This window comes from Charadrius vociferus, unplaced genomic scaffold (assembly GCF_000708025.1).
Source record: "Charadrius vociferus isolate BGI_N301 unplaced genomic scaffold, ASM70802v2 scaffold1, whole genome shotgun sequence".
In the NCBI taxonomy this organism is placed as follows: Eukaryota; Metazoa; Chordata; class Aves; order Charadriiformes; family Charadriidae; genus Charadrius; species Charadrius vociferus.
The window spans coordinates 5,817,555-5,833,935 of NW_009647680.1; the positions used below are offsets into that span (position 1 = coordinate 5,817,555).

The 16,381-nt window shown below is 47.1% G+C and overlaps 1 protein-coding gene across 1 annotated transcript in view; it reads left to right on the forward strand.

Annotated features, from left to right (window-relative positions):
• Positions 1 to 16,381, forward strand: part of ME3 (malic enzyme 3, NADP(+)-dependent, mitochondrial) — a 74,516-nt gene that overhangs the window by 54,823 nt on the left and 3,312 nt on the right. The window contains exons 7-10 of the mRNA XM_009881193.1: positions 957 to 1,066; positions 12,616 to 12,713; positions 14,619 to 14,732; positions 15,390 to 15,495. Coding sequence (XP_009879495.1) covers positions 957 to 1,066; positions 12,616 to 12,713; positions 14,619 to 14,732; positions 15,390 to 15,495 — 428 coding nt within the window. The remainder of the gene's footprint in view (positions 1 to 956; positions 1,067 to 12,615; positions 12,714 to 14,618; positions 14,733 to 15,389; positions 15,496 to 16,381) is intronic.

Here is a 16,381-nt window from a genome sequence, read left to right on the forward strand (position 1 = left end):
CAGTTGCAATATCCGTTGCAAAAGAGCATCTTCTTCATTTTGAGAAGCTCATTGGTAAATACGTCACTGAAAATTTGTCAAACCAAATAGTCCAAAGAATCATAGAATGGTTTAGGTTGGAAAGGACCTTGAAGATCATCGAGTTCCAACCCCCCTGCCATGGGCAGGGACACCTCCCACTAGACCAGGTTGCCCAAGGCCACGTCCAGCCTGGCCTTGAACACCTCCAGCGATGGGGCCTCAACAACCTCTCTGGGCAACCTGTGCCAGTGCCTCACCACCCTTAAAGTGAACAACTTCTTCCTAATGTTTAATCTAAATCTGCCCTCTTCCAGTTTGAAGCCATTCCCCCCCGTCCTATCACTACAAACTCTAGTAAAAAGTCCTTCCCCAGCTCTCCTGTAGGCCCCCTTTAGGGACTGGAAGGGCATAATAAGATCTCCCCGGAGCCTTCTCTTCTCCAGGCTGAACAGCCCCAACTCTCTCAGCCTCTCCTCATAGGAGAGGTGCTCCAGCCCTCGGATCATCCTCGTGGCTCTCCTCTGGACCCGCTCCAGCAGGTCCATGTCCTTCTTATGTTGGGGACTCCAGAGCTGGATGCAGTACTCCAGGTGGGGTCTCACAAGAGTGGAGCAGAGGGGCAGAATCACCTCCCTTGACCTGCTGGCCACATATAGATATAGATATAAATATAGATATATAGGTATACATATTAAGAAGCCCCTTGTGTCTCTTGAATAGACTATGAATACAATTTATTCTTAGAGTCTCCGCATTTCTGAGTGTGTGGACCTCAGGAAGGGTGTGATCCTGTTGGCTGTTACTGTGATGCATTTCTCTTATACTTTTCTCTCTGTGCTAGAGACTGTAGCTGCACTATCCTGGTAAAAGCTGCATATATCACCCTATGTTGTGGCACTATTTGTATCCATTTTTAATTACCCTTTAACTTGCAGGTACGGCATGAATTGTCTCATCCAGTTTGAAGATTTTGCCAATGCTAACGCTTTTCGTCTCCTCAATAAATACCGCAACAGATACTGTACATTCAATGATGATATTCAGGGTAAGTAATGTTAGAAAAATGCAAATTTAACCTTCACCTTGTCACAAGGAAAGGTGGTTAAGATCACAAGACTGTTTATTACACAATACTCAGATGTGTGATAAATTTTAACGTTTACACATAAGCATTTAAAAATATAAACAAAAGCACAGCAGTCTGAGTTGAAAAGTGAGTTTCCATTGTTTTGGTTTTAGTAATTTAGCTGTTCACTGCAGCAGTGTTGTTCATGGGAGAAAATGGATCATGTGCTGTAGATTATTAAGGTAATTTTGAGAGTTCCATTAATTTTCTATAATTTAGTTAAAACAATGGTGATGTTTTAACAGTTGTGCAAGGCTTTCAGTTTCCATGAGCCAGGTGGTCATTAGCTGATCCTGGCATCGTCCCTCTATTGTTATCCTCCTTACTACATGCACAAGCGAAAAGGTAAACCAGCTTCTTTCCTCTCCATGGATGCTAACTCCACGGTAATCTGAGAAAGAGATGTGGTCTCCCCCAGAGTGGTTAACGTAACTCTTCCAGCGCCAAAGAGAAATGACAGCAGCAAAGCTGGGGCTATAACCAGCACATCTCCCAGGCCCTGTGGGGCTCAGCAGTCGGCAGAATTGCTCCAATGCGTGGAGGAATGCAAGCTGCATATTGCTGACGTCCGGGTCCAGTGCTGACTGTGCTTTAAACCATTGGAAGGGCTGTTTGCCCATTCAACAGGGACAGGATCTTCCCAAGTGATTACAAAAAACCAGTTCTTCTCCTGTGAGTTGCTTCGTCTTTTCTTTTTTTTTGTCTCATCCTGCTTGCAACGTGCAGAAATTTCCAAGGTTTGTTGATTTAATTATTTGTAGTCAGTTGGGCTTATCCTCACTTGTCCTTGAAAGAGACTGAAAGAAATGCCAGTGTCATTTTTCACACGATGATGACTCTTTTGTGAGCAGACTTTCCAGCGCTATTTCTGCATCTGCTACCCATCTAGCACTATTTGGCAGTGTATCTAACAGTTTGTTCATATCTGTCATGGCACAAGAGGGAGTAAGACCCTGGCTTGTGGGAATATGGTTGGTGTGACGGGATGCATGGTCCTGCTGCAGGACGCTTTCATGAAGAAGGTTTAGAAGCAGAGGAGCTTTAAACATTTCAGAGAAGGTGAGATAGATTCTCCTGTACAAGAAGACTCATTAGGTGTTCTTGCCACCAACAAAAGCTTTTAGTGCAGAGAGGAGCGCAGAAAAAGGAGATACATTTTTTTAATGAAAGTCTTGAATGGAGGAACCAAGAGCTCAAACTTTTCTGGAGATGAACAGATGAAGCCCCTAATAAGAAGCTGATGATGTAAAGATTTATTTTGGATAAGTTGCTCTCTCTGCAAGTGGAAAGGGACTCAGCGGTTGAAAGGAAAAGACGCCAGGCAATGTGGCACATCTGTGGCCTGGATGTAGGTTTTCTTAAAGGAACTAGAGTGAATTGGAAAGGTTTCTTAGTGAATTGGAATGGTTTCTTAGGTAGAGAGAAGAGAAAAAGGATATTAAAGCAAAACTGAAGATTCTGAGTGGGAAGCAGGAGACTATTTTATAGTGTCTTTTTGGCCATAGGTCATAGCTAAATGCCTTAGACTGTTCCTGGAAATGACTCTCGGAGGGGCAAACCACATGTCAGAGGATGCTGTATAACAGCTTTGCCATAAAATGGACCTTGTCTGCTTCTCCCCAGTTAGATGTCTGTCATGGTGCATGGGAGATGTCAAGTCCCCTGAAAATTCCCCAGAGTCCCACTTGTTAAAACAATTGGATTTTACCTCTTACAAACCTCCCTTATATTCTCAAATAAAGCATCTAGCTGGCACTGGTTTCACATTAGTAGATAAGAAAAGAAATCCTGCTGATCTTTTGCACAGACAAGAGATGAGTCAAGGGAAGCAAGCCACTGTTTCAGGCTTTTTTATGTAGCTGTCAGAAAGAAAAAGCACTTCCAAGCCAGGGTCGTAGTCCGGAATGAGTTTTGAGGACCTTCGGGAAGCTGAAGTAACTTGGATCTGCTCAGTTAACTCTTGGAGTCACAGAATCACAGAATGGTCATGTCAGACATTATTGGAGTTGCAGCTGGGATGAGTAGTCTGATTTACCCACCCTAATGTACCTGTCTGCATCCCCAGATGATCCGAGAAAGGTAGGAAGTGCCATTTCCTCATTTACACCCTCCCGTTCTTTGGGTTTGCCTCAGGCGCTCTCTTTTCTAACGTGTTGGTGTTTCATGCCTTGCCTACTTAAAAAAGTGGGAGAGTTCAATGCAGATTGTGTTTTAAATGATTAATGAGAATTATACAAAGCCTTGTTTAAGCAGCCCTGATTCATTTTCCTCAAGTCAGGCAGGAACAGACTTCCTGAAGCCTGAATTATCCAGCATATTAAAGCCGGCATTGTTTTAAGTATATTGATTTAAAAACACTTCTTAGGTGCAGACAGTGCCTGAGCTATACTCATTTAAAGTCATTGTCCGTTGGTTAGTGGGACTCTGAATGCAACGTGCCTACACACACACAGAGGCGAGCCGTGGAAAGAAAATATAAATTATTCCACTTAATCTCCTGTAGCCCTCTCTCTTGCTGCCCCAGGGCTTACGGAAAGCAGTTTTAAATACTAACGCCTACTTTTTCTTTTTTTTTGTCACACAAATTACCGTATTGCCAAATCCATCCTAACCCCACAGAATTAAAATGACTCAGACCTCTTCCAGTTTGAGCCAGCCTGCTGATGCTGAGTGGGATGCCTGCCAGGTACCACAAACTGGGACGAGGCCATTGCTCTTATTCCGAAAGCCATTAGCCTGGGAGCTCGCAGGAGCTGGCTCGCAGTGCCCGCGCGTGGGAGCTCCCCGTTAAGGGAGTACTTCTCCTTCCTCTATGGGGGTGATGACATCAGTCCTTTCCCAGCTCTGTCTGGGTTCATGCAAGGGGCAACAGCTTCAATTTCAGCTCTACAGGAGAAAATTGATTGTCACTTCTTCCTTTTTCCCAGTAAAGTACCAGGGCAGGGGATGAAGTACATATGAAATTGGTGGGACATGAGAATGCTTTAAATCCTGCTCTTTCTCTTCCTACTGTAACTCTGCTGCACTTAATTGGCATAAGCAGAAAGTAGACAACTGAAAAGTCTTACAAAGGTGTCGAGTCTTGTGAATCCCTGAATCAAGCTTCTCTGGCTTAATGCTTCATACAAGAAAACATATGAAATCACTGAAGAGGTTAGTTTGGAAGGGACCTCTGGACATCACCCAGTCCAACCTCTCACTTGACTTTGTAATGCATTGGCCACGTACCTCAGCATCGTTAGATGCATCTCATCGGGTCTCATGGACTTTGTCTGTTGATTAATCCCTGTTAAACAGGTGGGAGTCCATGGAAACCCTGTAAATTTGCACACCTAAGGTTCTCAGCAAGGTGCTGGGGTTCTGTGTGCACATGCCTCCCTGTTTCTGTGTTACGAAGGCTGTCTAATCCCAACACAGCCTTCAGAGATGTGCACTGAGTAAACAAAGAATCAGCAGGAGTTTATGCCTGGGCTAAGCAAAAGTGGGATCAGACACATCAGCCTGTGGTTAGAATCGGTTGACTTGGCTTGCTGAGCTGGAATCTTTATGCTGCAACAGAAATCCTTCAGTATCATGGTTCAGTTATCTGATCAGGCATAACAAAAATGTTATTCACTATGCAAGTGGTTAAACACTGGGATAAGTTGTGCAGAAAAGCTTTGGAACTTTTATCCTTCAAGAAAGCCCTAAGCAATCTAATCTAATTTTGAAGCTAGCCCTCCTTTAAGCAGATACCAGACTAGATGACCTCCAGGCATCTCTTCCAACCTCATTTTTCTATTAAAAGTTCATTCTCCTGGCTGATCAGTGTGTTAACCCTCCATATTCACATAGCAAACCTGAATTCTTCAGGCTCGGGTTGCTTACCCAGCAGAGGTTGTTCTGCAAGTTTTGTCAGAGTTGCAGAAAAATGAAGAAATCTCTAATATGTCATTTAATTAATTGTATTGGATCATGTCATTCAAAAGCCTTTCACACATATGGACGGGGCAGAGAGAACAGCACACAGAAGCATAAAGCCTACCATCTTCTGGTTCTGGGCATCTTTAACAGTCTAGACCTAAATCTAAACCTGATATAAGTGCAACATTGATAGCTTCTCAAAGAACCACCAATCTGAGTGTCTAAGTTATATCCATATCCAATTTGAGACACTGTGGGGATTTCTAAGATAAGCTGAACACCTACACTGTGCAAATGTGACTTCTTCAAGGCGCTTCAAGGTGGGAATTCCCAAATCACTAGCCACCTTAAAAACCCTCAGCCTTTGTATTTTCATAGTCCCTCCACAACTACAGTAGTCTACAGGCAACGCACAGGGGTCATCACATTCGCAGAACCTCTCTGAGTCTTTTCCCATTCATTTGAGCAACGATTCCCCTTTGTTGTTGGATGCATGACTGCTGATGAGCCTCAAAATATGTCTTGACCCACCAACCACCTTTTCTCATTATCCTAGCAGATAACCTTTCCATAACCTTTCCAGGACACTTTGGGAAGCAGTCTTAGCCTGGAGGAACACTGCTCCCAGACCTCAGCTGAGGTTGGGAACAGGCTGACTTCAGCGCCTCAAATCTGAGCGGCTTCAAACACTTGGGCAGTTAGAAATCAATCATGTGCAAACGTGGCCTAATTTGCAGGCACTTTTCCATGTGCTGTGTGAAGCAGGCGAAGCTAGTTTTTGGCTCGGCATTAACAAATTTCAGCAGATTAAAGTGGTACAGTATCTTACTTTGTTGTTTCAGCTGCCGTGGAAAATGCATCAGTAATTATCACAGGAAACTAAAGAATAGGGGGGGAGGGAAGCACAATAGGAAGGGAGCGCTGGACGATACCCCACTGCAGAACAAAGCGGGCTATGTCCTGCCAGGCAGCTCCTGAGCAGCACGCTTTCCCTGCGGGGATTTACCCAGCCTGAAGATAGATCTGGAGATGTTCTCAGTCCGGTAGGGGTTCACCATTACCAGGCCCTTTTGGACCTGCTGTGCCCTGCAACAGAACAGGCTCCTGTATTTTCTCTGGATGCTACTACATTAACTATTTAAGGGCCAGCTCCTAGACTTGTGTCTGAATCGCGCATCGACCGCTAAACGAGGCAGGTCAGAACAGGCTGGACTCTGGGTGTAAATGGGCCTCAGTGTCTCGGGCTTAGCGGGGCAGGACCCTAAAGATCTGGCCTGTATCTTCTGTCATTTTGGGGATTGTAACATTTGGTCCCCTTTCCTCTCCTGCTTTCCTTGTTCGCTGTTTCTCTTGTTCGCTGGATGCCATTGCAAACTCCTTTGCAGTAAAGAACAGCGTATGTCACCTCTGTGTTGAGCTGTCGGTGATCTTTAATCCAGGCTAAGGAGGCAAAACAAACAGGAGAACAGGGCTGTGCTCTGACCTGCTTTAGCTCGTTGGTATAAAACAGCATCCGCAGGGTCTCCACTGCTGCGATGGGGATGGGGATATGTTCCTGCAAAGTGCTGGCAGCTGCCTGGTAGCCTCTGCTTTTGGGGCTCGGTCTGCCCGTGGCACAGCCAGTGAGCTGGCTGGCACGCCGCGCAGGCAACGGGTACAGGGGTGAGGGCAACGCCGCAGGCCAGCGCTGCGACGTGTTTTATAGTCCTGGCACTTTACCGAGCAAAGATTAAAAACAGACACCTAGAGACAACTTACAACCTACATTGGGCATCTACTTCAAGATGAGCGCTGTATCTCCATTGTCGGACAGCTCTTCATCATACCACCAAGACAGCTCTGTTAGTGAAGAAAGTGAGTTCCTTCCCTGAGCATCGATGCTTTGCGTTTTACTGCTGTTCTCATTGACTTGCTCCACACTATTTCTAGGTTTATTTTCTTAATGCCTCGCAGAGGCCCTTTGGGGGAAGGATAACAATAGCCCGCAGCCATGGAGGTGAAGACCTTGAGCTGCAAACACTTCGGCCGCTTTTTGTTTCAGCTTTGTTGTGTTTGACTTTTGATTATATATTTGGAGTGGATCTGGACAGTCTCCGCTCCGCTTTCCAGTAACAGGCGGAACTGCTGCAGGGAGTTAATGTGAACCAGGATTTGGAAAAGCCCTATGCTTCCTCTGCATCCATAAATTCAGATATATTTTCTTGGCTGCCCTTTGCTGGAGCTGTTAAGCTGGTGTTTGCTGTTCCCCAGGCCCTCATCTTGGCATGGTTTTGATGGGGCGAAGTGTAAGCAGGCGGGACAAGGGTAAAATATAAAAGATCAGGCTGAATTTGGCCATCTCTTCCACCAGTGTGCTGTGGAGACGGGGGAATCATCCATATGGGTGTTGTGTGAATTAACAGGCAGCATGGCTGCCTGTTCCCATCACTGCTGCTGTTGGAAGGATTTGGCATGGTGGTGATGCTCTGCTCCGCGCAGCCGGTGCCTGGGCCAGGTGACAGGGCAGCGCCAGCATGGGGGACTCCTGCCCCAAGCATCCGCGGTGTCCCCGCACCCCCCCATGTCCCCTGTTTAGCCACTGGGTGCTGTCACACATGGTACAGCCCTGACATCGGCGCTGGGCAGCACTTTCCCTATTGCAGTCGTGCCAGCACTGCCCAAAACTCCATGTATGAAGCCGTTCACCCCTCTGTCCACTCTCCCCGCTCTGAAGGAAGGATAAGGTCCCCGGGCATGGGTGCCTCTGGGCTGCAGCCTTTTCCATCTTGAAGCAGTGTCTTGAAGCTGTGGAGCAGATCCTTTTCCCTGGTTCTGCTCCAGTGTAGCTCCACTGACATCTATTGGCGCTCATTCTGACTTACACTAGTGCAAGTGGAAAATCAGCCTCTCAGGGGGTTTCCTTAATGTTTTACAGTGTTCTGAATGTGCCTGAGTGTCAGAGAGTAATTCCTACGAGGATGGTCTGAGTGTACCTTAATTTTAAACGTGTGTTTTCTTTGCTGGTCCTGTTGCTCTGGACTCCTCAGAGAGGCTCCTGAGGTCTGCTTGCTATTTTGTGATATTATGTTGAGCGTTCACTTTGAGTCTTGGATGGACGGGATGATTCGTGAGCATTTTCTTTTCTCCTCTCTGTGCCCCTCCATATCTCACCTCAGATACAGACCAGCCAAGATGGCTCTTGCTAATTACTTAAGGAAGTAGTTATCTGCAATAGCAGCATTCAATCTCCTTGGAAAACAGATAGACCAATGCGTTGAAGGGTAGTTGATTTTTTTCTTGCCACAACTCACGGTGAGTGTTCCCCCCCCCATCTCATTTTGTGGACTTTTTGGAATTGAAGCATAATGATTAGCCAATTCCTTACGCGAACCAGCTGTGAACTCTCCTCCATAGAGATGCTCTATTGTTTCATGCTCAGAAATTGTAATTATCAAAGAAAAATATTGAGCTGAGGCCAAGGTACAGTAACTTTATTACTTGAGTAATGGGAGTGAGATGCAGTTTGGGAGACGTGGAGGGATTAGAAACACATTGGAGAGAGAGGAGGAGGATTAGGAATGGCAGAGTCCTGCTGTTAGTCAGAGCTGCAGCGCAAGTGCAGGGGGATGAGTAACGGCACACCCAGTCCCACCGGTCTCCGCTCTGCAAAATGCATGCTGCCCTGCAGACCGTGTCCCTGCACCCTTTCTTTCTGTACACCCCACTTCTCAAATTCCTGCTAGTAACATTTTTAAAAAGACCGTGAGTCCCTCTGCTGAATATCCCATGAGCATTTTCCATCTAAGTGTGCTTGCAGAGACCGGTATTTGTCCCATCAGACTTCTTGACAGTCATAGGGTATAAAGCAATTTTGCCTGGGTCAGGACCAAGAGAAACAAGATATTCCTCTAGTTACATTTCTTTCTTTTAAATACTTTCCAGGCATCTATTGCTGCTAATGCTGTGACCTGACACTTACACTGTCACACCGTAACTGTTCCACTTTTGGACATTTTCCTCTGATCGGTTCCCCGCTCCCACCCACACGGGGACTGGGGGATTTCTGTGCAAAGTTAGACTGGAAGATGGCGCGTGAGCATGCATGAGCCTACACGTAGGTGTTCATATTCTGCTGCATGTCACAAGCTTGGCATCGCTAACAACTGTGGGACCCCAGGGTCTCCCCACTTCTTTGCAGGTCAGACTGCCAGGGTGCGATCCCTTCCTCCAAACTTCACATATATGCAATAGAAGTGTCTACATGTATACCTTTGCTCTCTCTTAAAAAACTGACTTTCAATCCTAGAATCCTAGAATCATAGAATGGTTTAGGTTGGAAAGGACCTTGATAGATCATCAAGTTCCAACCTCCCTGCCATGGGCAGGGACACCTCCCACTAGACCAGGTTGCCCAAGGCCACGTCCAGCCTGGCCTTGAACACCTCCAGGGATGGGGCCTCAACAACCTCTCTGGGCAACCTGTGCCAGTGCCTCACCACCCTTAAACTGAAAAACTTCTTCCTAATGTTTAATCTAAATCTGACCTCTTTCAGTTTATAGCCATTCCCCCTCATCCTATCACTACATGGCCTAGTAAAAAGTCCTTCCCCAGCTCTCCTGTAGGCCCCCTTTAGGTACAAGAAGGCCGCTATAAGATCTCCCTGGAGCCTTCTCTTCTCCAGGCTGAACAGCCCCAACTCTCTCAGCCTCTCCTCATAGGAGAGGTGCTCCAGCCCTCGGATCATCCTCGTGGCTCTCCTCTGGACACGCTCCAGCAGGTCCATGTCTTTCTTATGTTGAAGACTCCAGAGCTGGACGCAGTACTCCAGGTGGGGTCTCACAAGAGTGCAGTAGAGGGGCAGAATCACCTCCCTCTCCCTGCTGGCCACAGTTCTTTTGATGCAGCCCAGGATACGGTTGGCCTTCTGGGCTGCAATTACACATTGCTGGCTCATGCTGAGCTTCTGGTCAATCAGCACACCCAGGTCCTTCTCCTCAGGGCTGCTCTCCAGCCATTCCCCACCGAGCCTGTATTTGTGCTTGGGATTGCCCCGACCCTGATGTAGGACCTTGCACTTGGCCTTGTTGAACTGCATGAGGTTGGCTTGGGCTCACCTCTCCAGCCTGTCCAGGTCCCTCTGGATGGCATCCCTCCCCTCCAGCGTGTCTACCTCGCCAAACAGCTTGGTATCATCGGCAAACTTGCTGAGGGTGCACTCGACCCCACATTAAGGTGCATTTCGTTTGAACCCGTTCAGGTATCTGCTTTAGCATGAGCAGGATCATACATGTTTGTTCAGAGGAGTGCCACCCTTAGCATCTGGCATGGTAGCAAGCCAAGCAGTCCCACTGATTATAGACTTACCAAAAGACAGAGAATGAGCATGAGCTAGCTATATGACACCCATAAAAAGCAAAATCTAAAAACTAGGCAATTATCTGGTGTTCCCTTAAATTCCTTGGATGTTCATTATCTTCCTCTGTAATTTTTCTAGGTCAATGGCAGGGCATCTTGCCAGGTAAATACGTTACTCTGAATACAGCTTTAAAAGGCAGAGAGTCAGTGCAGGAGAAGCAAGAGGAAATCCTTCATATGCATCCTTCAGTTGTCTGAGTTGACATGTTAATACTGAAGCAGCAGAGGACTCCGTGGCTGGTTCCCTCCCCATCGACTCCCTTTTAAACTGACTGAACTCAGATGGTCTGGATCTGGAAACAAAGGGATCCAAACTGTTTTCTGAGCTAATGAAGGGAATTCATCCTTGGTGCCGAAGCGAGTGTCTCAAGTGACTCTTTCCGAGCAAGAAGCTTATGAAGCCACCAACCATTAGTCTAGTCCACATAGTCCACTTCGTTTTTAAGACATTGGATGCTTGGGATGCCCTCATGAATAAGAAATGATGCTGTTGCCGTTCTGCACCGGTGTGCCTGTGCATGGACACCACAGTGCTAATGTTTGCTGCAGGAATGTGGCCACTGCCACCTCTGCTAAACCAGAATGACTCTGAAGTGGCACCAATTATTAATTTTTGGAGAACTAAATTTATCTGAGTTTTAAAAGCAAAATGTTATTGAGCTAATGGTACTGATCAACACTCCTGGTCCGGGAAATAAAGATTTTCTTTGTCAGAGTAGCTTATATAGATTCCCTAAGCAAAAGAGGCCACGTCAATAAAAGTTACTTCTCTGCCAGAGTAATTGCGCTGCCACTAGGTTTTCTGCTTGCATGGAAATCATTCCCCGATGCCATGATACACCAGTAGATTTCTAGTTTAGCTGTGGCTTACGCACTAAAGAAAAGGAGCCAGTAAAGCTGAATTTATTTTCTCAGTCGTTTACAGATGAGGCAGCACCATCTGCTGGTTTCACTGCTCATGGTCACGCTTTGCTCATGAGCTGCTCTCCTTTCCCAACCAGAATGATCACCGATGCCCAGCAGCGCCCCAGGCCCTAGGGACCCTGCAAGGGGTCTCACTGAAGCACTGGCCGATTGAAACGCTGATTCTCTGGCTGATTCAATGGGCAGGAAAATAGGAGATGCTGGAAATTTGGTGAAATCGGGTTTATTAGCCTAAAAGGGTTTGTTGTCTGCCCCACCTATGACTTCCCACACAAGACTTGTTACTTGTGCACTCCCTGATTTCTCACAAAGCTTCTGAAGATGAGAATGGAGAGACCAGCATTACAGCTGGGGAACATCCAAACTGGTACCCTTTAAAACACTGAGGAATAAAACTAGTGGACTCAATTATCCTTATAGGTGCCTTCCAACTTCAGATATTCTATGATAAAACTGCCTCCTTCATTCTTAGCTCACCTTTAACACTTGTATCCAGCTTGCCCAGGTGACCTGAGATACCACCAGTGCCTGAATCCTCATGAGTCTGTGCCTTACTTAATTTCTTCCCACCATGTTCCTTCACCTGGGATAGGACATTAGATGAATACTGTATGTGACTGATGTGGGGTGAAGGCAGGTTTATTCAGTCTAGACATCTGCCTGCCTTGATGGATGGAAAGTTGTACATATCACGGTGGCTGTAACAGCAGGACTCTGTTCTCCTTATACTGGACTCTCTCTCACTAATCTGGGACAAACTCATGTTCTCAATGACTCCTTAATGCTTGGCAGTGAGGCATGATGGCTCTGAGTCGGGGTATCAGAGTATCAGGGAAGTAAAAAAAATAGAAGGTGGTGCTGTGTTGTGAAGGTAAATGAGAAGAGAATGGTAATTCCATGATCACAGAGGATTTTGTGACAAGAGTGCCCAAGTTCAGATCACTGCTTTGCTACAGATGTCTTATGTGACCTTAGACAAGTCACATAGCATCTTAAACTGTTGGGAGTTAGGTTTTAACTTCTGGCATTCTGGGACTCGATGTCCCTTTGAGTCTATATAGAGGGAAATTGGTGTTCTCCTGCCTTGTGGGGATCTTCTCGGGATTAATATTTCAAAGTAGGGAAGGCACTTTGATCCTTTAGTGACAGGACCTAAGAGAATGGTTCCTACCACAGGGTTTCTAACAGCGTATCATTAGGGTAGACAATCCAGGATGACTATTTCATGGTGTTTCTCTCTTTTCAGGCACCGCATCTGTTGCAGTAGCTGGCATCTTTGCAGCCTTAAGGATCACAAAGAACAAGCTGTCTGACCATAAGTTTGTTTTCCAGGGAGCTGGAGAGGTAAGAATGTTCTTGAGTTTGTTCCTAAAGATGACCTAAATTCAAATTTAGAGAGCAATCTTTCAGTGACCTCTTGGCCCATGAGTCCTGGGCAGACTTCCAGGATGCTGCGAGGCTGCCCATGTGTCAGTGGGGCTTTAAATTCCTTGAGAATGATACTTTAATGAGATCACAACAGGGCAGGTCCAGGGGGACTGGCATGTAGAGTCAGCACAGTTTGTTCATAAGGTTACTTGCCTTCAGATATCTAAGTATCCACCATACATTATGCAAACAGCAATGAATCCTGGCTCCACATGCATTTCCATAAGAGATACTCTCAATTTTCAAAATCCAGGAGGGAAAACACTTATCTTCCAACAACAACTATCCATCCTGTGCCCACTATGTTGTAAAAGGCCTAGTGTAATAACCTAATCTGAGGGTTTTCTGGGGCCAGAGCATAATGCAATAGGCAAAGCTAAGCTATTACATGGGAAGGTCTGGCATTTTCAGTGAAACCTGAAGCAAGCAGAGCCCTGCCTGAGGACAGGACAGACTGTGAAAACTCAGAGTGGCACATGGAAACTAAAATTTAAGCACCCCTTAGGAGGCAGGGTGCTGCAGGAACATTAAGGAGGCTGGTTTGAACCCTCAGTGTTTGTGTTTAGGGTAAACCAGAGCCTCTGTAGGAATAGAGTCGAAAGGACTCAGACTCAAAGTTAGAATCATAAAATCGTAGAATTGTTGAGTTTGGAAGGGACCTTTAAGATCATCAAGTCCAACCATTAACCTACCTTGACAAAACCACTTCTAAACCATGTCCCCAAGTACCACATCTACCCTTTTTTTAAACACCTCCAGGGATGGTGAATCCACCACCTCCCTGGGCAGCCTGTTCCAATGTTTAGTAACCCTTTCAGTGAAAAAAATTTTCCTAATATCTAATCTAAACCTCATCTGACATAACTTGAACCCATTTCCTCTCGCCCTATCACTTGTCACCAGGGAGAAGAGGTCAGCCCCCACCTCTCTACAACCTCCTTTCAGGCAGTTGTAGAGAGTGATAAGGTCTCCCCTCAGCCTCCTCTTCTCCAGGCTAAACAAGCCCAGTTCCCTCAGTCATTCGTCATAAGACTGTAAGAACATAACCTTACTTTTTGGAGTCAGTCATAGTGCCCCTGTGGCAGAAGTCGGATAGTCCGTAAGGTGCCTTGCTCAAAGAGGGGGAAGAAGAAGTTTCTAAAGCCTGGACTATGGACTAAAGGCATTGGTCCATGTCCTGGCTCAGCTCTCACCCACCTGTGAGAGTTTGGGCAAGCTCTGTTACTCACTCTATCCCTCTGTGAAGCAAAAATCGCTTCTTCTCTTTGTCAACCCATCCTGTGGAGACATGTCCATGCTGTGGCACAGAGACAACTGCCTTGTTAGTCCGCATCTGGGCAGGAGGGCCAGGCACAGCTGTAGGACCACTAACATACCCAGCACGTCCAGGGCTGCTTCGTCAGGCAGGAGTGGGAGAAGAGCACTTTCCTCTTGGCAGTACTTCAGATGCAGCAATCCCACTTTGCTTTGAGTTCCTCTGTACTGGCATTGTCACCGTTTGTTCCGTGTCTGTGCCTTTTCCTCCCCTCCAGCAGCTGCTTTAAATGACGGAGACCGCCTTTACCCGTCAAGGTACCACCTCTACTGCTCCAGCCTCACAGGCAGCCTGCTCGGCTGGGTGACTGGGTTTGGGTTTTTTATTTATGGCAGCACCTAACAATGCTAAGATCAGCCCCATGCCATGGCACTGTACAACCATGGAGCAGAAAGCCTCCATGCTTTGTGCAGTGCTGGGGGATGACCCAACACACCTCTCATTTAAAATCTCCCCTCCCAAAAGATGATGATACACCAATGAAGTGTTTATATACTGTGTTCCAGGCTGCAATGGGCATAGCTCATCTCATCCTCATGGCCATGGAAAAGGAAGGAATTTCACGAGAGGATGCCATCAAAAAAATTTGGATGGTGGATTCCAAGGGACTGATTGTAAAGGTAAATTTGTCTCCAGAGCTGAGCTCCACTCCCCCTCCACCACCTGCAAGCTAGAGAGAGGCCAGAGCGGGAAGATACCTTGGAGCCCTGCTCAGCCCTGGAGTAAGAGCTGCAGTTTTATTGGTGTCAGCAGAGCTGTTCCTTCTTTCAGAGGACTAGGTCTCATGGTGACAACAGTGCACCAGCAGCACTGGCTGCCCTAGGAGCAACTCCCTGGGCTGGGCCTCTAAAGTAGGATACACTGCTGGCCGTGGTTTCAAGCGGTGCTGGAAGTCTTGCATGTCCTGTGGAGTATTACAACAGCAACATTGTGCCCTGCTTGATGATCCAGCCTGGCCCAGCTCTACACTGCACTCCCTGGGTCCTCAGGACCTCTGCCCTTCTCGGAACTGAGGAGATTTGTACTACGTGTACAATTTCTCTGTCCTGGCAGCCAGATCCTGCCTCCACACAATCAGTGTATTTTGGAGAGCGAAAAGAGCCCCACCATGACGTTACACCAACAGCCCAATACCTGACTGGCTGATGCTGACATACTGCTTTGTGGAATCTGGTTTAAGTAGAGGGCCAAGAGATGAAATGAACTGATGAGTTACTACGTTATGTCTCCACCTTTTGCCAATAGATCAAAGCTTGACTCCTCTTTTTTCCTCACAGGGCAGGAGCCACCTGAACCATGAGAAAGAAATGTTTGCCCAGGACCACCCCAGTGTGAACACGCTGGAAGAGGTTGTGCAGCAAGTGAAGCCTACAGCAATTATAGGTGGAGTTCCCTTAGCATGATCTTTTCACATCAATTCAGTTCTTAGGAGAGTTTCTGTCTTTCTTCCAGGGCCTCCTTTTGTTCTCCCGGTCAAAACAAAATGAGCTTTTTTTACCCCCATTTTATCAGTTGAGTTCTCCACATCCTTTCCCCTTCAACCGTGGGGCACAGGCTTCCTCTCTTTTGGAGCTGTAGGAGCCCTCTCAGACGGGGCTGCTGAGGGAGGTGCTGCAGGAGACAGGATCTGGGGTTCTCAGCAGCAAACATGGCCCTGGGCAGGATGAGGATGGCAACAGACAGCTCGGGCAGCGCTTTGGGAGGCGAGGTTCCACAGCCAGACTGGTGTAAACACTGATCCCCACTCTGCCCAGAGGAGCAGAAGTTTTGATGACACAAAACTGGGAGGAGTAGCTGACACGCCAGAAGGCTGTGCCACCATACAGTGTGACCTGGACAGGCTGGAGAGTTGGGCAGAGAGAAACCTTACGAAATTCAACAAGGGCAAGTGTAGGGTACCGCACCTGGGGAGGAATAACCCCATGCACCAGTACAGGTTGGGGGCTGACCTCCTGGAGAGCAGCTGTGTGGAAAGGGACCTGGGAGTCTTGGTGGACAACAGGATGACCATGAGCCAGCAATGTGCCCTGGTGGCCAAGAACGCCAATGGCATCCTGGGGTGCATCAAGAAGAGTGTGGCCAGCAGGGCGAGGGAGGTCATCCTCCCCCTCTACTCTGCCCTGGTGAGGCCACATCTGGAGTACTGCATCCAGTTCTGGGCTCCCCGGTTCAAGAAAGACAGGGATCTGCTGGAGAGGGTCCAACAAAGGGCTACAAAGATGATTAGGGGACTGGAACATCTCTCTTATGAGGAAAGGCTGAAGGACTT